The following is a 27222-nucleotide window of genomic DNA, read 5'->3' as shown; positions in this document are numbered from 1 at the left end:
GGGATATCCTGATTTAGCAGGTATATGAACTTCAATTTTCTTCGTGATTATATATGAGTATAATCTTAATCTATTTGCTGATTTGGGATCGTTCGTAGAATCTTAATCAATTTTCTTTGTTTGAATATTGTTTTGTGCGTTCATGGCGATTCAGGGTGGTTAGAATCGATTTAGGGCTTTTTTGCTTGATCATGGTGGTTAGAATTCTAGGATTGACTCACTAGGGTAAATTGGTCATTTTAACCAGTTCTGTCCAGTCCTATCATGTCTTACCAAACGCTGAACAGCTGTCCTGTCCTGTCCCACCCTGTCCTGTCCCGTCCTGTCCCACCCTGTCCTGTCCCGTCCTGTCCTGTCCTGTCTGCGTACCAAACGCACCCTTAAAGGCATAAATCTGTAGAAGGGATATAAGAAAAATTGGTAAAGCAAAAGGTGAAGGAAAAGAGTGTAGGTTTTGTAAGAGAGTGTGGGTTTTGTACGGTCTCATCTTTGTCCCCCTACCCCAACTAAAATACTGTAATCTTTCTCCCTAAAAAAGCTAGAAAGACACAAACCCATTTGGCCTTTTTTGCCTTTGGTTTCTGTGCTGCCTATGCATTTGTCCATGTCTTGCTCCCTTCTTCAACCCCCTTTCCCAGCTCTCAAAACTAGATAGATAATGGGGTGCCAATCATACTCTCTAATTCTTCATCAATTTCTCTCCTTTTCTTTCATCATCTTGTGGTGTACCATCAAGAAACATTTGGGTTCTTGCTTTTCCTAATCCTTTCCCATGATTTGACTTCATTTTCTCCATATTTCTTTACCCTCTTCAAGAAATCTTTATTTTGCCCTTATCCCAAAACCCCCCACCTTTTTTCTTTTGTTTTCATCCTAGTTTCAAGAATCACTTGTTTCTTTGTGAAAACTGTCGAGAACTGGAGTCGGGTTTTGCAATGGAAATTGATCTGAACCATGCAGCGAGTGGGATTGAGGAAGTTTATAGTGTTGATTCGTGTGGAAATGGTGGGGATTCGTCTTTATCAGCTTCCTCAAACTCCTCAAATTCATCCTTAAAGTCATCAAATCCCAATTTTTCATCCTCAATTTACATGGAACTTTGGCATGCTTGTGCTGGCCCTCTAACTACTCTTCCAAACAAAGGAAATGTGGTTGTTTATTTCCCACAAGGTCATCTAGAACAAATTGCATCTCACTCCTCTATTCAGTTTTCACCCATTGAAGTACCCTCTTTGGGACTTCACCCTCAAATTTTTTGCAAAGTTGTGGATGTTCAGTTACTTGTAAGTTTTTCAGATTTTCCCTTTTCTTTATTCTTATTTTCCCTTAAATTTCATTTTTGATGTTTTACCCAATTCTTGAAACAGGCCAATAAGGAGAATGATGAAATTTATACAAAGATTTCACTTCTCCCACTACCAGAGGTATGATTGGTTCTTAATTCAGTTGTAATTCTTCTCAGTTTATGTAAAATGGAGCAAATTTTGTTGGAAATTATAGGAAAACAGAGCTTAACCCTTAATTTCCCTTTTTCTTCTTGCTTCTTTTCTACTTTTTTTGGCTTAATCAAGGTGTGTTTATTATTTCAATGCAACTTTTTTGGGTAAAAATGGTTGCTTTTTGTTATTTCTTAAGTGAATTCTTGCAAAATTGGAAGAAAAATTGATCTTGGTAATGGTGGATTGGTAAAAATTTGCAGGAAAATTTGCAAGAAGGGGAGGAAGAAGGTGGTGGTGGGACACTCACAAAATCAACCCCTCAAATGTTCTGCAAAACGCTAACTGCATCTGATACATCTACCCACGGTGGATTCTCTGTGCCTAGAAGGGCTGCTGAAGATTGTTTCCCACCTCTGGTTTAAATTTCTGCTATTTCTTTTAGGGTTTTTGATATTTAGTTCTATCTATGTGTAATTAAAGTTTATCCAACTACATTGCATACATCTACTTCCATTTTAGGATTATAAACAGCAGAGGCCAAGCCAAGAGCTAGTGGCCAAGGACCTCCATGGTGTGGAATGGAAGTTTAGGCACATTTATAGAGGTGCTTTTGATCATTTAATTCAAAATTTGTCATCTTTTTGATCGATTAATCTTAATTCGCGAACTGGGTGTGTGTTTTTCAGGCCAACCGAGGCGGCATTTGCTTACTACAGGGTGGAGCATCTTCGTAAGCCAGAAGAATCTTGTTTCTGGGGATGCAGTTCTTTTTCTAAGGTATCATTATAGCATTCAATCTGAAATATATGCATCTTTTTTAGATATATCAATAGGTTTAAACAAGAAATAAAGGAACATATGAGTGCTAATTTGTTGAGACACCAAGAAAAAACAAGATTCCAACTTGGAAAGCCCAAAACTTTTTGTCGGTGATTGTTTCGTTGAAGTTGAGATAAACAAAAAAGGGTTTTTAAAAAAATTATATATGGCAAGCATCAGAAAAAAATTATTAAGCTGGTAATGTGTATGGATACAAGAAATTGGGGATTATTCTCTTGGTCTGAAGGAGGAAACAGTGGATGCAAGAAAAAGTATTATAAACACTTTAGGCATATTCTAAGGGAATGGTGTCCGTGGCACACAAGAAAGAGAGTAGAAACCGAAGAAAGAATCATCTCTTTTTCTTTTGCTTTTATATTTGATCTCTTTTATTATCTTACGGAAACTGGGGGTGGAAAATAGTGTTAAAGATCTTCATTCTCACACATAAAGTAGTAGTTATTTCAAGAAACTATAAAAGGAAGAAGCAATATATGAGATAGTTTGTAGGTATTCTTATTATAGAAAAAGAAACCGTTATTCAGATCGGGGTCGTTATCCATTTCAAAGAGATGGTATTCGTTTATGTGTTCACTTTAGGGAGGAAAAGAATACAGTGGGTGACTATGATTAGTCTCACAAAGCAAAGGGAATCGTTAACGTTCTTTTATATATATATATATTGATGTTACATCTACCCTTTTTTATCCTTCCATTTTAAGAAAGACTAGATGGTTTTATGGTTGGTAATTTGGAAGGACAATGACCTAACGAAAGAGAGGTTTTGATTCGATTTAGAGAGAATAATATAACGATGAACGCCTTTTTTTCTTCTTTCTTATAGACGGATAGAATGGAAACATCTTTCTTGCATCAAATAAAAAGTAAAGTCAATAAAGGTAATTTGGTGTTAGATTTTCCAGTATTTATTGAACTAACAGGGAGGAGTGTTTAATGTTCTATGGGATTCTTAGGTTTATAATATAATAATAATCACCTGTAAACGAAACATATGTATGCAATTCAGCAATTTACATGCATCCATGGGCATTGCTAGATTTTTTTAAAAGTATTTCTTGTGTTTAGTTGTATGTAGTATGAAAATGAAGGTTGGCGCCATTTATAAAGACAAATGTAGAACGAAAATGGACAAGATACGACAGTTGAAGTGGTACTTGTTCCACGTTGCCGGATTGTCTATAAACTATCTCTAGAAGTAAACCTGTGCGATGCAGTAGAATGTAAAATTTGATTGTAAACCGAAAATTGATTTTTTTTTATTTCTTATGATGTTTGTTTTTTTGAAATGGATCAACTTTAAGATAATGTTTGCAAAAATCTCAAGTATTATGTTGTTTATATGGTTGATTAACCTTAGAGAAGGGTAAAATAGGTGTATCTTAGAAAGTGAAAGATTTTGTATGCTTTAATAAATTACACTTAACGTTTTATTGGTTGTACCCTTCAAAAAGTAAGAGTATAAGAATGAAGACCTTGCTTTATAATATAGTATAGATATCTGATTTGTGCATCCTCCTCCTCTGAGCTAGTTTTTGGGAGTAAGTTATACCGAAACCCATTTATCATGGTACCAGTGCAGGATTTTGTAGGCGATGTGGGAATTGCATTTATTTGTTTGGGCCATTGAAGTAGTATTTGTCACAAATCGTCACACACGCACACAAATATAGAGAGTTTCATGGAACCCCCCCCCCCCCCCCCCCCCCCCCCCCAAATTTTTTTTTTTGAAAAACTGAGGAACGCCATAATAACCATTCATCTATAAGGTATGTACATGTGCATGCAAGTAATTGAAGATGTTTTATGGTTGTAATGCACGTGTGCATATGAGTAATGAAGATGTATTCTAGTTTTAATGCACGTGTGCCTATTATGCACATGTGCATACCGGACAAATTACTTGTATGTACATGTGCATACCATACAGTTGAATGGTTTTTAGGTTGTTCCTCGCTTTTTCATTTTTTTTTACAGTTTTCTCTTGAATGTGGCCCTATCCCTGTGTATGTATATATGACTAGTAATATGAACAAAATGCCAAACGGAAAACTTTAAAATAGTTTATAGCTTTCACAAATCCATTTTTTATGATGGCTTTAGGGGAGAAGGAGGCGAACTAAGGCTGGGAACTCGAAGAGCCACTCGACCAAGAAATGTTCTTCCTGATACAATCATGCCCAACTCCGATTCCTTCACAGATATTCTTGCTCCTGTAGCTAATGCAGTATCTGCCAACACCATCTTTCATGTTTTCTACAGTCCCAGGTAATAAATGTAACATCATTAAACCCGTAAACCATTTATCTCCCCGATCCCTTTCGCTGATCTGTTACTCTAAACTTATAAACGCATTGCAGGTCTAATCGAGCAGATTTTATTGTTCCTTATGTGAAGTATATAAACTGCATCAGCAATATGATAACGATTGGAACAAGGTTCAAAATGAGATTCAGTATGGATGAATCTCCTGAAAGAAGGTATCTTTGATACTGTTTGAGTCCCATATCAGCTAGACTTTGACCACTTATCCTCAATATAAGTTGAAACGCCCAATCTGTGCTCAAGGGCTCTTTTCGAGAGTAATCTAATGGGGTTCCATATATCTCACATGCTACCAGAGCCAAAGACCTACTGCAATTTGTACTCGTCTAGCCCATCTCTGACGTTTTGTGTCTCTTGAGCCTCCGTTGGAGTCCCACATTGGCTAGACTTGGACCATTTATCCTTGATATATGTTTGAACTCCCTTTCTCTCCTCAAGGGCTATTTTGGAGGGTAATCTGATGGGGTTCCATACACACACACACACACACACATATATAGATAGAGAGAGAGTCGGTTTCGTATGAGAATGGTATCTAAGAAATGGCTGAATCACATGTGATTTTACACTAAAATCACGTATAAAATCACATGTGATTCACACGACTTTGCCCCGTGGCCTAACGGCATGGTCAAAGTCGTCTGCACACCTTATTTTGACCGTTAATGAATCACATGTGATTTTGTACGTAATTTGGCCATTTTCTTATATAATATAGGGTCGGGTTCAGGGGAAAACGGCAAAAAAAACCGGATGAAACATTACTAGGGTGTTCCTCAGTTTTCATTTTTTTTTGGGGGGTTTTCCCCTGAACCTCCCTCTCTCTCTATATATGACCGGTATAAGTGACATGGATCATTTTCTTGCAGGTTCAGAGGTTCTGTGACCGGTGTAAGTGACATGGATCCTTACAAATGGCCTAAATCAAAATGGAGATGCCTAACGGTACGTCATATTTCAACTTCACACAAATAAACAGTTTATACCTTCGGTTTTTTAGATTTTGGCCCGTTTCAACAGGTGAGGTGGGATGAAGATGTTGGTAACAACAATCAAGAACGGATATCTCCATGGGAGATTGATCTTTCTGGTGCGCCTGTGCCACTTTTGAGCATTCACCCGTCTCTAAGATTCAAAAAAATGCGGGCAAATCTGCACCCATCTGAACACCCCATGGCGGGTATATACTATTTAACTTTCTTGAATACAAGTTTCTGAAAAGCAAGAATCTTGGAGGTTTTCTTGCTGAGTTTAGTGGTAATTTTGTTGTTTATGCAGGATGGGGTGGATGTTTAGACTTCGAGGAGTCCACAAGATCCTCTAAGGTCTTGCAAGGTCAAGAAAATGCAGGTGGGAAGATGAACAACCCCTTAAACTTTGGGGTACAACCCTCGATACATTCGGGTTTTTCCCCAAATCAGATGTTATTGACGGGAAGAAGTACAAATATCGTTGGCGAACTTGTGAGGGCTCATCATCAACCACCTTCCACTACCCCCTATTCAGGCTTTATGGGATCTAACAACAGTAGATACCCAAAGGTCTTGCAAGGTCAAGAAATTTGCTCATTGAGATCTTTGACTGGGAAAACCAACGGTTCTTGGGGTGCACCAAGAACCGATCTTGGTATGCACCAAAGGCTGAGTAATCCCGGTTTCTATCCACTTGGTTCTGAAGGTGGTAGGAACTTCTGTTTTCCAAATCCGGGTTCTGTCATGCGCACAAGTCTCCCTGGATTCCCAATCAATCGGGCGGCTTTTGGAAATGGAGTTGCAGCCGATGATATTAATGGGATACAGCTGCAGCCTCCAGTTGAGCTTGGGAAAACAACGGTCGATCCGATCATGGAAGCTAATTCAGGCAGTGAGAAAGATGATGGTGGTTCTGATAGCATGGGGAGTAGTTGTAAACTATTTGGTTTTCACTTGAATGGAGGTGCTCCTCCAATACCAGATGCACAAAGTTTAAGCAAGAGAAGCTGCACTAAGGTAATATATATATATATATATATATATATATAGAGAGAGAGAGAGAGAGAGAGAGAGGTGCAGGGGAAAACCCCAAAAAATATATATAGAGAGGGAGGTTTAGGACAAAACCCAAAAACATGAAAATTTGAGGGACGCCCAGATAACCATTCATTTGTACAATATGCACATGTGCATACAAGTAATTGAAGTTGTTTCTTGGTCTCTATGCATGTGTGCATGTGTATACCGGACAATTACTTGTATGCATATGTGCATATAGATAGATGGTATTCATTCTTTATTCATTATGAATGTCATGATATTCATGATGTAAATTATTTATTATGAAAATACATGATATTCATGATAAAACTGCAAGATTCATGAATAATAAAAATGCATAATATTCATGATGATAGTATTTGTGATTATTAAAGGTTATTCATAATGAATAACACATCAAATAGTTGGTGTCCAACAAACTGCTTATGCACAGAGTAGAGCTTCAAGTTTGAATCATTTTTTAATGTTTATTCACATGTGAAGGTTCACAAACAAGGAAACAAGGTCGGAAGGGCCATCGATCTCTCGAAAATGTCGAGTTATGACGAATTATTTAGCGAGCTAGAGACACTCTTTCAAATGGAAGGCGTGTTGAGCAACCGTGTTGGCACATGGCGACTACTGTATACCGATGAAGAGAACGACATGATGGTTGTCGGTGATGATCCATGGGAGTAAGTAACTTAACTACGTACAAATCAAGAACGATATCATATATATATATATATATATATATATATAATGTCGGGCATTAATCCTTTTTCCAAACTTGAAATTGACGCATTAAATGGGAATTGATTTATGAACAGTGAGTTTGCAAGAATGGCTACAAAGATTCACATACACACAAAGGAAGAAGTGGAGAAACTGATGAGTGGTGGCGTAATCAGCGACGACACCAGTTGTTTGGAGGAAGCTCCGGCGATAGCCATGGTGGATACGGCTAAGAGTGGGTCTGCCGGAGTAATTCTCCGGTCACCATCACAGTGATGATATGGTGATGGTGATGGTGATGGTGATGGTTTTCTTTAGAGTGCATGTTTAATTATGCTACTGTTTTGTGCTTACTAATTAAGCCAACAAATATGGAAGTTTGATTAGCTTTTGAGGTACCTTGTATTAAGCCAACAAAATGCTTTAACCTTTTGAAGTATTAAGCCAGCAAATTGGTTGTTATTAAGCTATCCTTTATAATTTCAGAAATCTAAAGAATGCTTAATTGCTGAGTAGAGCTTTGTAGGGTTGTACATTACTTACACATACACATACACATACACATACACACACTTAAGGTGTATTTGTGTAATTTAATGTTTATCTAAAGAGTAAATTCTGGTTTATTAAAACTTCATTGATTGTCATTATGGTTTTGATCTTGCACCTACTTATTGTGTTAAGTTGCCTACATCATTCATTCCTACTCCTAACACTCGTTAAGAGCATCAGTTAAGTGTCTCACGTGCTAATCACATGAGGGGTATTTTAGTCATTTTACTTTTGTTTCAAATTTGTTTTTGTTGTACAAGTCTTTAAAGTTTATATACAAGTGTTTATACCATTTAAATTAAACATTGCATCAGTCGGTGGATATCTTTGCATTACATTAAACTTCAGGGACTAAATGTGAATATAAGAAACAACAGGGGCTAATTTTAAAACAAATGGAGTAGAAAAGGGACTATATAAGCAGCCATAGAAGCATAAAAAGAGGAACTGCTCTGAAGCCTCTGAGGAAGCAATGAGCAACTACGGCAACGGCAAAGGGAAGCCGATGAACGGAGAAGACGATGATGACGAAGATGATGGAAACGAGAGGGACCTCGAAGCATGGGAGAGAGCATATGCAGACGAGAGATCATGGGAATCATTACAAGAAGATGAATCTGGACTCCTCCGGCCAATCGATAACCAAGCTTTACATCATGCTCAGTATCGCCGCCGTCTCCGGTCACTTTCCTCCGCATCCGCCGCCTCACGTATCCAAAAAGGCCTCATTCGATATCTCTATCTTGTTATCGATCTCTCTCGGGTATTAATCTTATCAACCCTCAATTCATTCGGAAAAAGGAGCTGCAATTTGTGTTTGGATGTCAAAAGGTTGCTTTTCGACTCCAAAATTGGCATTGATTTGAACTTCTCAAGCAATTTTCTACCAATTACTACTAATGAATTCATGTTACTGTTGAAATTGCAACTAAATCCATATTTGTTTCGAATTCACAGCAGTCGGTTTAATATCAGATAATGCAATTACGGATTTGAGGTTCTATGAATAGTACAATCATTATATGAGCATTTACCTGTTAGGGTTTTGAAGATTTAAGTCTAGCCTTTTGTTGCAATGCTTTTTCACCTGTTAGGGTTTTGATTAGAATTGAGTTTTGAAACACATTAGGCAAGGTATCTTTCTTTAGATGCATGTCGTGAATGCCTAACAGCCTAACTTCTTCACATTTTTTAAAAAGCTTGAAGCATGATCAATGGCTGCCATGGTTGTCTATTGATTTCAACTAGCAATCTTCTTCACCTTCAAACCTTATTTTCACCAACTTTGCAGTTGCAGCTGTTCCTAATTGACAATTAGGGCTTGTTAGATTGCATTCAGGTTTCTTGTGATCTTCATATTATGACACTGAAGTAGTTATTTAAGGATTCATTGTTATTGTTTTGTTGGTTGATCAACTTCAAGAATTCTTATAATCCTCCATTTGTTGTTGATTCATATAATACAAAAGCATGAGCTTAATGAAAAATAACCAAAAAGCAAGGATTAAAATGGTCATTTCGTCATTCATACAGTTTATTTGGTGCAAGAAACAAACGCAATTTAGTATAATGCATACATGGCTTAATATGTAGTTAGTAGTTTTTGCCATTATTTTTGTGATTTACTCAAACGGTAACATGTAGGCAGCTGGAGAGATGGATTTACGGCCGAGTCGAATGGTGGTGGTTGCTAAACAAGTAGAGGCTTTCATAAGGGAGTTCTTTGATCAGAACCCATTAAGTCAAATTGGTCTGGTAACCATAAAAGATGGAGTTGCTATGTGTTTAACCGACCTAGGTGGCAGTCCCGAGTCTCATGTCAAGGCACTAATGGGGAAACTAGGGTGCTCAGGCGAAGCTTCCCTTCAAAATGCTTTAGAACTTGTACACGACCAACTTGATCAAATCCCTTCATACGGTCATCGGGAAGTTCTCATCTTGTATTCCGCTTTGAGTACTTGTGATCCAGGAGATGTAATGGAAACCATTCAAAAATGCAAGAAATCCAAGATTAGGTGTTCAGTAATTGGTCTATCTGCAGAACTCTATATATGCAAATATTTGTGCCAAGAAACAGGAGGCTTATACTCTGTTGCTTTGGATGAGGTGAGGTCAAAAAGGGGGAAATTGATTTCCAGGGTTTATATACAAAGTTTTTAGTCTAAAATTTATTATATATAGGGGCATGTTCAAATGAGAAATGCAAATATTTAGAGAATCTTGAACCAACTATTCATGAATTGTTTATGATGAATAATATTCATGAATATTTTAGGGTTTTTCATGATGAATAACTTACTGAAATAGTTGGTTCCCAAATTCTCAAAAATATTTACGGTTCTCATTTGAACTTTCTCATGTATGTATAAGTATGTGTAAGAAGTTATATATTTTGCAGGCACACTTAAAAGAGTTAATACTAGAGCATGCACCACCACCTCCCGCCATAGCTGAATTTGCTATAGCTAATTTAATAAAGATGGGATTCCCACAAAGAGCCGCGGAGGGTGTTATATCTATATGTTCATGTCATAAAGAATCGAAATTTGGTGGAGGCTACACTTGTCCAAGATGCAAAGCGCGTGTTTGTGAGTTGCCTACGGAGTGCCGGATTTGTGGATTGACACTTGTTTCTTCTCCTCATCTGGCAAGATCTTATCACCATCTATTCCCCGTAACCACATTCGATGATGTCGCTCCTTCAATTGTAACCAATCAACATCGTCGGCCAAAGAATTGTTTCGGTTGCCAGCAAAGTCTCTTGAATCCTGGTGAGCACTTGGTTATGTTGTTTGAAACCACTGAAACTGCATTTTTGGTATAATGAAGATGCTTTGTTTCAAGATCTTAAATGAGTTGCTTACGATTGTAGGAAATATGCCGGGGCGGTGTGTAAGTTGCCCGAAGTGCAGACAGTTTTTTTGCCTGGATTGTGACATATACATTCATGAAAGTTTGCATAACTGCCCAGGTTGTGAGAGCTTAAGAGAGGTTGCTGAATGAAATGGAACATCAGCTGAATTTGGTTTGTTGGATTAGTGGACACATACAGGTAAAAGGCAAGATAGAATTTCTTCTTCTTGTTTGTTGTTTTTATATGTGGCCGTCTGTCTTCTCCATATTGTGTAACTTCTATGCAATGGTTTCAGATAGGCTTTGATCCATGAGAATTAAGGATCTTTTAATTTATTCTTTGTTTATCTATAACATTTGGCTGAAAGATGTGGCCAAGTTTCCGCATGCATGTGAATGTGGAGAATAAGATGGTACATGAGAGAATATGAGGTTGTTAGTCAAGCTATAACACGGGTTAACAGGAGTGAAATTCACGCTTGTGTAAGCCAACTAGAATCCGGGATATTCGGATAATGTCATATGGCAGGGGTCAAAGGGCTGCGCCCTTGGCGATGGTTCGGGGCAACATCCCAAAACCTCTTCAGAAACATCTCGAGTCTTGTTCTGAGGAGCTTTTGACATGTACGTTGTGTTCTCGACTTTGAGAGGCAAAGGAGAAGGAAAAAAAAAATTCATGTTCTTGAACATAAGAGAAAGGAAAGGAAAGGTGTTTTTATAAATATACCCTTATCTATTTTTCAACAGTTTTGTAGTTTATGGGTATATATGTAATTTTATAAATATTTATAATAATTAATATTTGTTTCCTTTCCTTGCATGACAAATATTATTTTCCTTCATTTTCCTTTTCTTCCCACTTAAAAAACTCAGAACACTGAACCACAAGGATGATGTTTGATTGGTTTGAGGTCTCAGGTTCAAATCCAAGAAGGAATAAAAATCCCTTTGTGGCCACGGAGGTTTAAATGCGGTGATTTCGGGCTATTTGCAAAGCATGTGGCCGTCCTGGGATTAGTCGGCTCGCATAGCGGGTTGAATATCCAGATTAATCAAAAAAAAGAAAAACTCAGAACACTGATGTTTTTTATGCAGTTATCCGTCCGCTAATTAATCCTACTACATCCATTTAACGGGGAGATGATTCTTGCATTTAATACAAGATTCGGTTACAATAAGATAGAACACTTTTGTTGTTACAGAAAATTTGAGATTATCTTCGAGTTGATTTCATGATAACCAGACGATTAAGGGTTGAAATACAACTAAAGGAAAACGAGATCTTATGTGATCTCATAGTTATATTGTTTCTCTGCACCTTTTCAATTTCCTCCAACATAATTTTCAGTTAACTTCAAAACATAAAACCAAGCAGAGAGACCTGTATGATCAGCTGATTGACATCAACTGAGAGAATTACAACCAAATCCAGGGGCTATATTTCTCTATTAAATAACAGCAACGTCTCAGGGTAAATGACATTTACAGACGCTATTTGCTACCAGATCATTTATGATCAGAGCCACAAATAATCTATGTTTTAACAAAAAGCACCATAAGATTACCTAGCAATGGGTGGCTATAAGAATGATGAAACTTATAATTAAAAACTCTGGTGATGCTGCCTAATAATGTTCTTCTAGGGGTCAAAAATGTTGGTCAGCTTTCAACATGGAAGAAGAAAGCAAAAAGAATCAACAACCCACACTTCCTTAACCTCTATCTTTCTTCTTCAGAGTCTGTGTCAATAGATAGATACAATCTTGGTCTTACTGACCGCTTTTGCCGGGGAAACAATACATGGTTTTTAGATCTTTCTCTGCTACTCTTTCCAGATCTACTGCCATTCATTCCAAGAAGCAAAGAAGCTACACATATACAAAGGGAAGGAATTAGCACCACTCCAAATGCACAAATTACACTCTGTTCTTGAATTTGGAAAGAAAAGAAATGTTCTTTTATGTGTTCTTGAAAGGGAAGGAACAGAAAGGAAGGATGTCTCTTTTACAAATATACCCTTTATATTTGTTTCTCTCACTTCTCCTTAAGAGGGTATTTTTGTCATAAAAGGTCAACCCTTTCTTCCCACATTTGGGAGGAAAGTATAGATAATATTTTCCCTCCTTGTTCCTTTTCTTTCCTTCCTAAAAAGTTTAGAGAAGACATGATCTTTTTTGTTTTGCCCTCTCCTTTCTTTTCTTTTACTTCAAAGAAAAGGTTCCGATCAAAAGGAACCAACTCAGCTTCAAGCATTAGATTTCACTAATCATGATAACTTAGATAAGCCAAATGGTAGATGGGGTTTAAACCCCAATATTCTATCGGATTCAACATGCTTAACATTCAACTACACCAGAAGGAAATGCTAGCTAGAAGAGAAAATACCAGTATCTGCGAATGAATCCAGGGCACCATCTTTGGATGGTGGTGGCTGACTCGAGTTTAACCCATTCGTGGCAGCAGGTTCACAAGTAACCCCACTGCCGCCGCCACCACCACCTAGACTGAGGGATATCCAATCATCACCATGCAGACCCTTCGATACAGTCGGCTGATCTCTCGACTCCACCTGCTCTGCTGCCTCTGTTGGCCTTGTGGGAAGAAAGAGCTGAAGCGATGGATCATCGTGTCCAAATGCCAAGGGATTATCAACCAACCCATCATTCATATCAACGTTAGATTGATAAACTGAAGAATTGGGAACCAGTGCTGCAGAACCCATGGCAGTCTCGGCTGTCAATGTGAAGCCATCCATTGATGTGGGACAACCAAGACCATGATGCACATCAATTAAGGCGTCCACAGGATTCTCATCTGATCCAAATAACTGAAAGCTAGGTCCCCCTTGACTACTAGTAGAAGGCAAATTCCAAAAGGGCCCAAAATCGTCATCATTGCTATTGAAGAGACCAAGGCAAGAATTCCCCCCAGCAATGAGGGCAGGATCATCATTATGTGGCTCTGTAATTCCATTAGGAAGAACAGAAAATGCAACTCTGTCAGCATCTTCTCTACCATTCTTATAGACTGGTACAGATGACATTAGGTTTTCAGTCTCTTCGTCTGAATCACTGAGAACAATAATATCTGCATCCCCTACTGTAGAATGCGGATTTAGGTCAGTAAACCCGTAGCCTGGATCAATGTTTGGTGAAAGAGAACCAAGATCTGCCCCATTGGTGGTAGAGTAACCAAAATGCCCGCCACCATCCTGATTAATACTAGGATCTTCACCATCTCTACCACTGCCAGTAGCACTGCTGCTCATAGGAATAACATTATGCCCATTATTCACGAAGTTTTCTGGTAACTTAGTGCCTGAAGAAAGTGAATGAAGATTTTCAGGTTTGCTGACTTCCCAAATACCATTTCTGTTTTTCTTTATCCCAAGCTTCAAACTCGTATGTTCAGAAACACCTTCCTGTTTAACTAGCTTTAAAGGTTCTGGCTTAGGTTTAGACTCGACTTCCACTGGAACACAGAGAGTACCATTAGGTAAATGCCACTGCCCAAGTTCCCCTAAACTCTTTTGGTCATTATCTGCCTTTGCACGCCAACAACCATCTGGTTTCACCTCAATTTCTGTTAGATCCTCTCCACAATTCCGCATCTTTATCGAAGTTTTGTAAAAGAATAAGAATAGAACCAATCAGCATACTAAAGAACAAAAAAAATCAAAATCGAAAATCCATCCAAGCAATACCTTAGTTGTGATACGAGTAAAATACGGATCGATAATGACATTCTCCAAAGAGTAGTTCTTGAGACAAATGGGGCATTGCCACTGCAGGTAACCCAAGAAATAGAAAATAAATAAATGAGAGGAAGAGGTTACACAGGTGAAAATGCCACAAAAAGTTTCATTGTTGTATAATGCTTGCCTTGCGAGACCGTTGGTTCATTTGCACAAATACTTCAAGATCAAAGCACCCCATATGAGCACAATGTTTAAATCTTCCAGCAATTCTCATTCTTGAACCACTCATCTACAACATACAAGACAAGTCAGTTGCAGGACTGCTTTACAGCAACGTCAAATCATGCAAACATTATAAGCCAGCAATTCACTACAAAATTTATAAATAAGAATACATGATATTCAGCTGCAATTTTGTTGCTGAATTTTAAAAACAAGGCATGCCAGGATGTCAAGCATGTTTTCAGTTAATATTTAGTTCGGCCACTACGGAATACACAAACATAGTGAAATGTGAATCAAGAGATGCTATACAACTTGCTTTCTGCCAGGGAAAATATAACATTAACCATTAATAGAAAATCATGGATATTGAGGGAATAATATGAGAAGCGCTGGATATATCAAATGAGAATTCTTGTAAAGAGTTACTAAGAATCAACAGAAAGGGCACAGATAGCAGATGCTAACCATTAAATACTCCTAATCATCAACTACGTTTGGTAAGCATGAATGACAATCCTGAGTGATGACTAGCTATTAGTAATTAGAACAGCCTAAGGAGGATGTAAAAGTGCTATTGTCTTCTCCACATTTTACAGAACAAAAACCGATTGGACGCATGATCTTTCTATTTGTAGATAATAACTAGAAGCACAATCAATTTCAAGAAAACAAATGTGGTTGAATCGTTTTATTTGACAAAGAAAATTGCGAACACAAAGTAGATTAACCAGCAAGTAAAACGCCCTCAGTCTAGTCATTACGAACATATGTTGGCTGCCCAAAATAAGTCAAATGCCCACCTACTGAAATGGTCAATTTTATAATCGTAGAAGCCGGTAAGAAGTAAAATAAAGCATGTTACTTACAGGACATCGTAGATTAACCGGTATAGAATCAGCCACGACCTCCAAATCACTGTCACTGTCTGCATCTTCTGTAGCAGGCCCACCACCAACACAGCGACAAACACGTGCAACAGCATCTTCAAACCTCTCACCGTCACACTCTTTGGGAATGAGATTGAGAATCTTTTGAGTTTGGCATGCAACAAAAACAATATCAGAATAATCAAGGAAGTCCGAAACTACTTTCCTTAAAGATAGGCGCAGACATGACCCTCATCTTCTGACAAGTAATCCGGATAAAGTTGGACACACAAATAAAAAATATACACCTAATTAGAGATAGAACAAATATATCACTTCTAATCCTGTTACTATGGGAAGGAATGTAGAAATCAGCTTTGTAAATCATAAGCATGTTAAAGCCAAAGAGGTGTATGCTGGCGAATACATTCTTTTCTTTTCATAAATATTAAGATCATTAGCCAGCAGGCAGTAACATCAGACTAAATAAAAAACAGGGTTGGAACAGCAAAAAAAGTTTTATCCCCGCTGCCTGTAATGTAACATGTACAAGGACACTACAGAAATCACTCAAAAAGACAGTTGATCATTACAATAAGAGTACCACCTGTTGAACTGTGCGCCGTTTCACAATTCTGACACCCAAACAGAAAACACGAGCATCACAGCCTGTCAAGGAAATTTTGTTACTTCCTTCACGAGTGCATTGCGTGATCTGAGAACAAAAAAAACATAGAACTAAGAGAACTCCTTGCACAAATATAGATACATCAAGAAGCATTCAACTTATGAGTAGCAGACCCAAAACTATGGCATAACACTAGAACATAGTTCATAGAAAACCATGAGATGCAAAGGCTGAAACTTACAACAGGCCCATCATCACGGCCATTGGCCCCCAGAAGTTGAGAGCCAGGTCGATTGATTGCTCGCACGGGCATACCTGTCAGGTAACAGAGAGAAGACAATAAGCATTGTAAAGAATGGTCTAGTGCAAATGGACGGAGATCAACTTGAGCCCAAAAAACTTTCCAAGTTTCTTTATAACAATTCATCCAGTCAATAGATTCAGATCCGCATACCGTTGATTTGTAAATCTGCATATTGTGGCCATTGCATTCTAAAAGAAACCTTGTCATTCAGGAGCATACACCAGGCCTATATTTGTGATCAATCATTTATCATCAGGCAAGTTATCAAGATTGTCTATTGTAATCTAGGCTATTATTAGAGAAATATGTTGATAAAGCCAACCTGAATTTCAAATTCTGGTTTTCCCAACAAATCCCTGTCTGCTTTTGTAAGCTGAAAAGATTTTTCAACACTCTGCACAGGGCTTGTACTGAAAATTATTTTAAGATGTATGTTAACAGCAGCAAACTAATATAAGCATGCAAGAACACTTGAGCATATACAAGTACAAGAGTCACAACCATAAAACATGAAGTGACACTAGTGTCGAATATTTCTGAAAACACAAAAAAAAAATTATTTCATAACCATATAGAAAAAGACTGTCTGCTAAAACAATTTTCCACCCACAGCTCCTATCAATTATAATTATGATAAACTCAAAAATGTTAAAGGAGGAAAGAACCCTCACAAGAAGAAAATAAGGTTTATAGACTCACCCATCCGTGGGGGCATTTGCAATAGTCAGCTTCACAGGATATAGAGGATGTCCCACGGGTACCCAGAACCTGCATGCTCAAAAACCAAGTTGACAAATGTGTATCAATTGTAATTGTTTATTGAGCAGTTCTGACAATTAAAAAAAGTAAGCAAAAAAGATGAATTGTTTATGCTTGTAATTGTACTCTTAAGCACAGCTCATGCATATTCACCTTCCAACATGATTTTAATAAAGGACCTCATTACCTCATCATGACCTAAATCTGTTCAATTGGGTACAAAAAGAAAAGACAGAAATAAGTTGAAAACCAGATGTTAAAAAATCCCACTTGCAGTGATATGAACAGTGAGTAAGAAAATAATTCGTTTACAGAAAATGGAGGTCTCTGTATCTGTGTCATTAGTATTCAAATTGCCATCAACCAATTAGAAGGAAAAAAAAAATAAGGGGTGTCACATTGTAGAATCAAGGGCTTGCCAGAGATAACCAAATGGACCAAAAAATATCAATTTTGTTTCAAGGTATAGACTATAGTGTCAAAGCATGGTAGAATCCAATGAGTACACTTGATATCAAAAGACAATTAACTCCGATGAAGTTAAAAGTTAAACAAGATGACCAGGGAAAGCATCCAATACTCAATAATCTGATAGAAAACAAGAAAAATCAATAAGCGATGTCAAGGTACCTCAAAGGCATTATCCTACACTAGTAAAGATAGGCCGAGTGTGATTCCCATAATCAAGTACGAAACACCACAAAACGGGTTTATAGTGGTCTTGTTGCATTCCTACACACACTCGTGTTGAATATCAAAATTCTGTGTCTTATCCTGCTCGGGAAAGTTGGTCACCCTTAGTTCTGCAACCCAGGGTCATCACACCCCGGACGTAAATCCTGACACATCTCCATACAAGTTGTCACTCCACATCCGTGAACCCAAATACTGGACACGAAATCTTTTTTTGGCAAAAGGATAATAAATCTATCCGTTGTTTGGAAACCCAATAATTGAGACAAGATGAATTGCAGTCAACACGCTATAAGACCATAAAGAATAATTGTTTTATCATGTTGTACTCAGATCAGTCGTAAAGGGGAATATCAAGTCACTTACGGATCTGCACGACCAAGCCTACAGAGTTCACAATAAAAAGTTGGGGGAGGTGCTGGTAGAATACCCTCCACCGGCTTCTCTGGGATAATTACACAACCAATATGCTGCCACACATTGCATCTATGGTCTTCACACTGAGAAAACATGAAGAGGTGAGTGTTAGATTCACATTTGCAAAGGAAGTGGATCCATCAGCATGATGAAAACCTATTTTAATCCTTTTAATAGCTTTTTGAACATGGTAGACTAAGTGCTAAACCAACAGGCACAGAGAAAAATGAGCAAGGCAGTACATGAAAGGCATAAAACCAAAAAGACAAAAAAGGCTACTATATAGCCTTCAGCATTTGAATGAAATCAAGTTTTATTAAGTACTCCATAGCTGCGTGCATAGAACTACCAATTGTAACAGAGTTGATGCATGGACCATAATTGAACCTAACCCTATTTCAGTCGATTGATGGCACATGGAAAGCTGACCAAGACATCATTAGATCAAAATCAAGTTTTATGTACTCCATAGCAGTGTGCATAGGATTACCAGCCACTGTAACAGAGTTGATGCATGAACCAGAATTGAAACTAACCCTACTACAGGCAATTAATGGCACACTGATAGAAACATAAAGTACATGAACTCTAGTGAATAATTGGACATGGATAATATAGAAGCAAAATGTCTGTTCTAAATCTGCAACCAAGCTTCTTCCTATGATCAAAAGAGATGATGGAAGTCTCTCAAAAAGAACATACCCAGTTATCTGATGGCACATATTGTGTTGGATAAGAAAGGACTTCTAGGGGAACTTGGCACATGATATACAATTTGAAGAATAAATTGAGCTATAATGTAAGTAGAAGTATTTAAATTTGATGTTTGCAAAATGCATACTCGAAAGCAGCGACCATTCTTTAGGGTCCTCGTTGATTGACAAAAAGGCTAAGAATTAGATGCATTGATTGTTGATGAAAAAGAGAGTTCAATTTTATATTTGGAACAAAATCAAGAAATGTATGGAAACCATGATGATTTTGAAATCTTCTCTATTTTCTCCAAATGCAGGTTCGACTGCATCATACAGCTTCACAAATTGGCAGAAGCCCTCATCTCAGGAAGAAGCGAGTACAAAAGAGTGTCTATACAGAATAAGACCATAAGAGAGACAGCAAAAAGAAACCAACCTCCAACCCAACCAAAAAGACAACTCAAAATCACAAGGGATAATATGTAGCAGAAAATCTGCAGAAACTTTTGCTCCAAAAGGAACTTAAAAACAAAAGAAAGCTCAGGTTCTTGTTGCACAAAATAAAGAAAGCTACAGACCTTGAAGTAAAATACTCTAACACAATTTCATGCATCTAATATAAAGTCAAATCTAACTGGCCTAATTATAAGCACACAAGCGTCAAGAACCAAAAAGAACATGGACACTAAAAACAAATGATGGAGAGGGAATGCACTGCTAATACCTTTATCATTGCATCTGCTTGCAAAGAACTACCACAGGGACAGCGAACTTTTTCTATCCGATAAGTGTCTTCAACTTCCTCCTTGAATGTGGTATTAACAGTGATATCTGAAACGCCCTGGCCTTTTGATGCCAAGTCAGATGCCCCGGGGATCTGCATCTTTCTGGGGACAAGGGAATAATGAAGTCAAGATAAAAACGAACAGGCAAAAGAAAGAATGTTGGACACTGCAAGGCAATGGTTTATATGAATTAAGAGTAAAATTACAATAAGGCATGGAGCCAAAGCATGCATAAGTACATCAGCCGTAACACTAACATAGAATTGCAGTAGCAAAGGGGGTATATCACCCCATTAGTATGCCCTATCGCATAAGCATGCAGGGAGAAATAGCGATGAAAGATACACACCTGTAAATGTCATCAACTAGTTTTGCCACCTCTTCCTTCCTAATGGCACTTTTCTTGGCCCACATTCCAGAAACTGCTCGACATGACATGAGAATGCGATGTTCATCAGGTCAAAAATACAAATTAATAGTAATAAAAGATAAAACAAAGCAAGAACACTTGTATTATCAAAACAAAAACATAGACAAGAAGTGATAGGAACAAAGCACGATCTAAAACCATCATATGATTACAGGTGTGCAATGACAGAATAAATTTATTAACCCAATTTTATGATATCACCATGCCAGGTACAGCCATATGGCCAAGACAACAATCCAAAGGTTTCAAAGACTTTGATGCACAAGCAAGAATCGTAACGGACCCTTCTGCAACTCTATTTGAGATAGGCTAAAATTGACCCAAAAATGGATTATAGAGTGGTAAAATCCAATGAAAAACGTAAAGCGGTGAACCCTCCTAAGGTTTCTGGACATATGGATAGCGTCTTATTCAATTTTCACACTAGACTATTTAAAGTCAACTCCTTTGCTATACCTCACTGAGGCACTGACATAGATCTTTTGACAACTTCCCCCTATGTTTTTTCCTGAAACAGACTCCCCCCATCTTAGTCTGACAATGAATGGCGTCTTTTTCAGTTTTGACACCAGTCTGTTTAAAGCCAACTCCTTTGCTATACCCCACTGAGGCACTGACATATATCTATTGACTACTTCCCCCTATGCTTTTTCCTGAAATAGACTCTCCCTCCCATGTTAGTCTAACAAATCTCTACCTCTCCTATTGACCTCATTGTGGTACAAGTCCCCTTTTCTAACCAGGTTGAATTCAAAGTCAAAATCAAACCATCTCGTACAGTGTTGCTCGCTTCACGTGAACAGTTGCATCCCAGCCTCCTCAAGTATATCATCATTTCTAACCCTATCATTCAACATGAGGCCACATATCCATCACAACCTGTGTATTTCTGCTACAGTGAGTGTTGTCCTTGGGTGACCCAAAATTTGCTCTGTGAATAATAGCAACTCTTATCACCATGGCATCCAGTAGGATTACCTTTGAACTCCAATGGAATTTTGTCACATGACACTTGCTAAAGCTTGTCATGATTTCACCCACCCATCTATATCTATGACCAACATATTCACTCCATCAAGCATCATATTGGGAAAAAAATGCAAGTAAAAATCTCATTGTTTGTGAACCAAATCAGAATTTGAAAGCATTTTGCTTCATCAGTAAATGGTGTGTGAAGAAATAATTAATCCCTGGAGAGTCTTGGTGATATAAGGTGATCCTTGTATACAAGCAAGAGAAGACAAAATAGCTGATGGTGAACAACTACGTGCCCTAGCAATGAAAAGACAAGTAAGCCACTAGACTTGTACAAGTTTATGAGACGACATTGGCAAAAAGCACTTGAAGGTGACTTTTTTCAAAATATTCCAAGAGACTGCAAAGCTATTAAACAGGAAGAACCGGAAGAGTTCTACACTTACATGAGGGGAATAGTAATTATAGCATACATAAACTGTGGGAACATACACTTCTAAACTTCAAACCACCTCAACTGAAGGTCCCATCACAATATAAGGTTGAAAAGAATAAGCATTGATGTAAACTAAATTCACCTTAAGCCTCTAAATTAGAGTTGATAAATATTAAAAGCTGATCTCCATGACACCGTGTGTAGCTGACCTCTCATGGCATAGAGACAATGAACGAGAAAGAAATGAAGCAGTGACTACAAGAACACCAACACATGATGGATACTCAAATATTAAAAACAACGAGAAAGTACCATTTACCTCTATCATCTGAGAGAATAGCTAATATCCGGTCAACAAGATCCTACAAGCAATGACAAAAAGATGAATAAAGAACCGCATTCCTTTGTAAGCCAACTGAACACTAAACAAGACAAAAGGATGCAGCTATTTGACACGTATTCTGTAATAAGGTATGAAAATAACAGCTTAAAAAACTAGTTGCAAACGGAAAACAGTGTGAGCTTAAGTTAATGGCATTAGAGATCTCATTTGAGCAACGAAAGAAGCAAATCGGCAATAACGACCATACCAAAACCTCATTCTGACCAACAAGGAGACCAAAGAAGAGCTTGTTGATTGTTTAACATTAACAATTAGCAAACAAGAAACATTAACAATTAGCAAACAAGAAAAGGCAATGCATCATGGCCTGATCAAAAGGTTAAGGTCCTTTAAGCAGCATGTTAATGAAATTACGTAAAAAAGCAAAATTAATTTGTGAAACAATCAAGTGATAACCTTTTTTACCAGAACACGTCAGTCCGTATTTCTAAGGATACAAAGAAATGAAATTAAGTAGCACATCATAAGTAATTGCATACATATCACAGATGGTTTTAAACAGAGATGGAAAAAGCAACAGAAAATCCACGAAATTGAAGAGCAAGTACATGATCACTATGCCTCCCTCCTCCAACCAAATGTTTTTGTTCCTGCTATAAACTATTGGATCTCCGTATAGAATAATTTGGCAAGGACTAGTGATGAGCCTGAACACGTTTAAGACCCAAAACTAAGGACAGCCGCTATCAACTAGACTTGTAGAGGCCAGAAATAAGTTGATTTTCAGATTATCAAAAAATTTATCATGCACAATGTCTATAGTTGTCCTAACGGGAAGCTGATATAAACCATGCAAACATCCAATAGCTATAGTCCTAGTCTAATAATGAGATTTGCATATCTAACGATCATAGCATATAACTCAAATCAGGTAGTCCATAGAGATCTCAGAAGAACTGTGTTGATTATATTGCTAATGCAACAACAAAGCCATAGAAAGAGTAAGCGCTAGTTGAACACTGAACCTGTTTCTTTCCTTGCTTGGAAAGGCCAAGTTGAGTAAGAATATCCTTAAGCTCTTTTATCCGAAAATGTGCCAATTTTTCCTAAAAGACGAAAACAAATTGACATAAACACATTGCAAGCGGAAGCAACTCAAAGCATGAGATTTCAAAGGTAAAACACCAAGGCTTCTCATCTTTGAGAATAACATTGAAACATGTGTATCCCCCCTCCCCATAAAAACATGTTTTAAGGCAGTCAGGGCCATAATAGCAAATCTAATAAGAAGGTGGTCAACAATTCTTGGAATATACCAAGTTACAGTTGAATCGTCAGAGTACAATCTTAATCATTCCCCTTCAATCATCACTAAGACCATTGAAGGCAACTTATTTCCACCTCCACACTATGTAATACGTGTGGGCTATGAAAAGCAAAGCTCAAGTAATATAGCTCCAAGGTTATTCCCCTAATAGCTTCACCAAGAGAGAAGCTCGCTGACTAGACTTTGCACCAAAAGGAAGAGTCATGTCATCCAACCTACCAAGGCACCTAACATACATCTGGAGAAACTATAAACTGTTAAGCTACAGCTACTAAACCATGATCTCAAACTCCAGCCAACAAAAAAAAATGACCAACCAAATAATCCAACAATTAGCATGAACATGCAAGTGGTTATGATTTTCTATAGAACGGTTAGCATGCTGGTAAAGCAGAGCCACAGGGACAAATGAATGGCATAAGCTGCTAGAGCAATACAGGACTTAAGTTTAACCTATCAAGGCCCATCACTGGCAGTTCCACTGAACATGTACCTTTCATACTCCAATGAGCAGTTATGCAAGTTAAAAAACTTCAAACAACCAAACATCCAAAGCATTCGTTAAATGGAAATTGCAGACTCAAATACTTTCAAGGTCATTCCTAGTTCGCTAAAACTAAACACATAAATAGCAAATGTTAAGGACAATATCTAGACGATTCCTTATTATGTTATGCTTTCAAACAGTTCTTTTACCTGCTTTGGTAGTAAGCTCATGAAAGCAGCAACAATAAGAGCAGAAAACAATCATATCAAATGTTAACCTCGATTCAGAGGTAGGAAATTGATGAGGCATGCTTGCTACCTATGTTCCAAGGATACGGGTACATGATACATGTATATCAGGATTCAAATATTCTAATTTCTACAAAGTTGAGGATACGGCCTGGGGATGTGTTTACATATCTATATACAAGTCTAAATCAAATCAACAAAAAAAGAAGTTGTTTCATGTTTCATACGTTAAATGTGCAAGATGAATACCATTAAATCCTTACCGTTGTTTCTAACTTTACATATTGCAAATTTTCATCTTGTTTCCTGGTAAAAGAAGAATCAGAAATTTCTATTGTGCATCCCCATCCTCATATCCCCGTTAATTTGTGATCAATAATTCGGGATACGGCCAAGGCTACATGGGGTGGGGACCCCACTATATGCGCACTCCCAAAGCACCCACGACAAGTGTTTTACAAGGGAAGAAGCAGTCCTGCTTTCTGGCTTGGACCCCCAGGATCAAGAGAAGTCAAACAGGCAATCCATGTATGATCCATAAAGCAATATCTGTCCTATAAAATATGTCTGAACTTATGTTTGTTGACCCACTACCATCACAGCCAAGATAGCACAGAATCACAAAGTCTGATATTCAATTAACCAAAGCTAGCTACTAGCTAGTCCCACATCTGCAACCTGGGGATCAACTAACATTTTCATCCAAAACCACAAATACATTACAAATTACGATAGCAACAAAACCTGTCACAGTTCTCCTGCATGCCATAACCCTAGAGCCATATTCCATATATTCATAATCATAGTCCAAAATTTCCAAATAAGTAAAATGGTTCACAGCTCAAAATCTCATAACTACTTAATTTCTCTATTTACAAAGTAGACGATAATCGTAAAACAAAACAAAGAGAAAAGGAGGGACTAGGTAGTATCAAGCACAGAAAAACACCCATTGGCAGTGAAAGCCCCAAAAACAATAAATAACGCGTCGAGAAGGAACAAAAGTAAATAATACCTTGCAACTCGTTACCAAATCCATCTTTATCTGAATGAATAGATTGCCCCTCGCCCCCGGAGACAAATTAATCAGCAGCAACCAAGCCAAACAAAACAGCTCATGTGCTTCCCAAAAATTAACGATCGATCTAATAACACAATGTTTAAACAAAACACAATTAACCAAATTTTCAACATATTAACAAACAAACAATTCTAAAACAACAAGATCAAGAAATGTTCCTTTCCGCACCTGCAATCCAGCAGAATGAATCAAATTAGGGCGTGATTGGGAACAATGATTGAAGTCGTCGGAGTTTTTGAAGTATGGTGTGAACTCGGAGCCTTATGCCGCCGACTTCAGTTTTGTCTGAAATCGATTCCCTGAATTGGGAAATCGATAATCCTAGTGGAATTACAAAGTTGAACGGACGTGTAGGGTGTTATGCAATCCAGTTAAGTTCATGCAACCAAATCCGGGTTTGGATTCTCTGCTCCTTGCGTGTATTTTAATATTCCTGGGTCCTCTTTCGTGTTCTTGTACTTTACTGTACAATTCATCTCTTTCATTGAAATAGGGGTTATTATTTGCATCCAGAGTGACACGTCTACGCCTTGGGATTGGAACATCTGTACATACCACTTTATTCAAAATCAAAACTTAAAATCTATTTTTAAACAAAATAGTGAATAAATTTTTATTTTAAAAAATCGTCGAAAATATTTGTAGTAATTAAAACTTAAAGTTTCCAAAAATATTAATTTTATTATTTTAAAGAATACAATATTAATTATATCTTAAAATATTTAATATAATTAATAAAATGTTATTTTTTGTCTCTTAAACACTTAATTTTAATACTTTTAATTTGTAGGAAGAATAAAAAATTATTTTTCTTCTTAAAAGCATCTCCAACAGTTATGTTAAAATAAATAAAAAAGATATTTTATCCTTTTTTTTGTTCCAACAGTTATGTCATGTTGTATGTTAAAATAAAGAAAAGAGAAATAGATTTTAAAAATCTCTAAATTTAGAAAAATCTATATATTTCTCTATATAGAACGAGAAATTATTATATTAATATTTTTCCATCAATAAGAGAGGTATTTATAATAAAGTTTATGAGAGATAAATAGTATTTTATTAAATGTATTAAATATTTTAATAATATAATTAATATTAGAATTATTAAAATAGAGTACCTATTTGAGTTAAATATAATTCTTTTTAAAAAAGATAGCGTAGTTGTTAGAGATGCTCCAATTAATCATTCTTTTGGGCGTTCTCCACATTTGGAGAATTTCAACATCTCTTTTCTACTCCATTTGAGTAAAAATGTCAATTGTGGAGAATATATTGGAAATGATATCATGAAATGAGCATGACAAGAAACAATATTTTTATCTGGTAAGTGAAATATTGGACTTTTATTCAATTATTACTTATACAATCTATTTTAATGGTCGAAAAAGTTATCCAATAAAGCAAGTGAAGATGGTGACTCTTGTCGATAAAATGTTTACCCGATAAATCTATACTATCTTAAAAAACATTTGACTAAAACTCTTAAACTCGTTCATCCCTAAACGATTTCATCTTTATCCGATTTCATCACATATTTGAATTCGTTTAACTAACTGCAGATAAACACAATCAAATACAGATTAAACATCTCATTTTAAATATAAAAATTCTAAAATATAATTAGTATAATCATTAAATTTTAACAGAATACTTAATTATTATCTTTATAAAATTTATAATATTAAACCAAAAATAAATTATTTTATTATTAAACTTAAATTAAATTATATATAAAAAAATATATTCTATATTATAAATCATTTGACAAAAACTCTTAAAAACCATTTTTTATGCGTAAAGTACTGTTTATTAATGCATATTACTTAAAACTCAATATTACAATTAAATTGTGCGTATGTACAACTTATTAAAACTCCATATCTGAATTCGTGTAACTAACTGCAATAAACACAATCAAATACAGGATAAACATCTCATTTTAAATATAAAAAATCTAAAATATAATTAGGATAATCATTGAGTTCTAACAAAATACTTAATTATTATCTTTATAAAATGTTATATTATTAAACCAAAAATATTATTTCATTATTAAACTTAAATTAAATTTAA

At 36.7% G+C, this 27222-nt stretch overlaps 3 protein-coding genes across 8 annotated transcripts; 2 read left to right on the top strand and 1 right to left on the bottom strand.

Annotated features, from left to right (window-relative positions):
* Nucleotides 1-749: 749 nt before the first annotated feature.
* Nucleotides 750-7855, top strand: LOC112520762 (auxin response factor 4). The gene is made up of 12 exons (XM_025129299.1): nucleotides 750-1283; nucleotides 1368-1424; nucleotides 1700-1855; nucleotides 1959-2043; nucleotides 2126-2216; nucleotides 4380-4544; nucleotides 4637-4756; nucleotides 5471-5546; nucleotides 5622-5781; nucleotides 5880-6589; nucleotides 7118-7308; nucleotides 7444-7855. The coding sequence occupies exons 1-12, from the start codon at nucleotides 936-938 to the stop codon at nucleotides 7622-7624; spliced, it is 2340 nt and encodes a 779-aa protein (XP_024985067.1). The 5' UTR covers nucleotides 750-935; the 3' UTR covers nucleotides 7625-7855.
* Nucleotides 7856-8370: 515 nt separating this feature from the next.
* Nucleotides 8371-11174, top strand: LOC112520761 (general transcription factor IIH subunit 2). The gene is made up of 4 exons (XM_025129298.1): nucleotides 8371-8663; nucleotides 9545-10006; nucleotides 10299-10671; nucleotides 10773-11174. The coding sequence occupies exons 1-4, from the start codon at nucleotides 8373-8375 to the stop codon at nucleotides 10901-10903; spliced, it is 1257 nt and encodes a 418-aa protein (XP_024985066.1). The 5' UTR covers nucleotides 8371-8372; the 3' UTR covers nucleotides 10904-11174.
* Nucleotides 11175-12139: 965 nt separating this feature from the next.
* Nucleotides 12140-25559, bottom strand: LOC112520760 (E3 SUMO-protein ligase SIZ1). 6 transcript variants are annotated; one of them, XM_025129297.1, is made up of 18 exons: nucleotides 25318-25559; nucleotides 25084-25213; nucleotides 23032-23112; nucleotides 21983-22025; nucleotides 20172-20244; nucleotides 19762-19924; nucleotides 18292-18425; nucleotides 17173-17241; nucleotides 16796-16883; nucleotides 16624-16699; nucleotides 16411-16484; nucleotides 16149-16256; nucleotides 15542-15703; nucleotides 14635-14739; nucleotides 14457-14537; nucleotides 14243-14363; nucleotides 13139-14071; nucleotides 12140-12621 (listed from the first exon to the last, which is right to left on the bottom strand). In XM_025129297.1, the coding sequence occupies exons 2-18, from the start codon at nucleotides 25105-25107 to the stop codon at nucleotides 12473-12475; spliced, it is 2484 nt and encodes an 827-aa protein (XP_024985065.1). In that variant the 5' UTR covers nucleotides 25108-25213; nucleotides 25318-25559; the 3' UTR covers nucleotides 12140-12472. The 6 variants fall into 6 exon arrangements, with proteins under 6 accessions (XP_024985065.1, XP_024985059.1, XP_024985062.1 ...); XM_025129291.1 differs by having other exon boundaries at nucleotides 13139-14363; XM_025129294.1 differs by lacking the exon at nucleotides 23032-23112 and having other exon boundaries at nucleotides 13139-14363; nucleotides 21976-22025.
* Nucleotides 25560-27222: the final 1663 nt, after the last annotated feature.

The sequence above is a fragment of the Cynara cardunculus genome (assembly GCF_001531365.2).
Source record: "Cynara cardunculus var. scolymus isolate 2C chromosome LG 11, CcrdV1, whole genome shotgun sequence".
Taxonomy (NCBI): Eukaryota; Viridiplantae; Streptophyta; class Magnoliopsida; order Asterales; family Asteraceae; genus Cynara; species Cynara cardunculus.
Note: the sequence above shows the minus strand (reverse complement) of the source record. Positions and strands in the feature narration are given on the sequence as shown.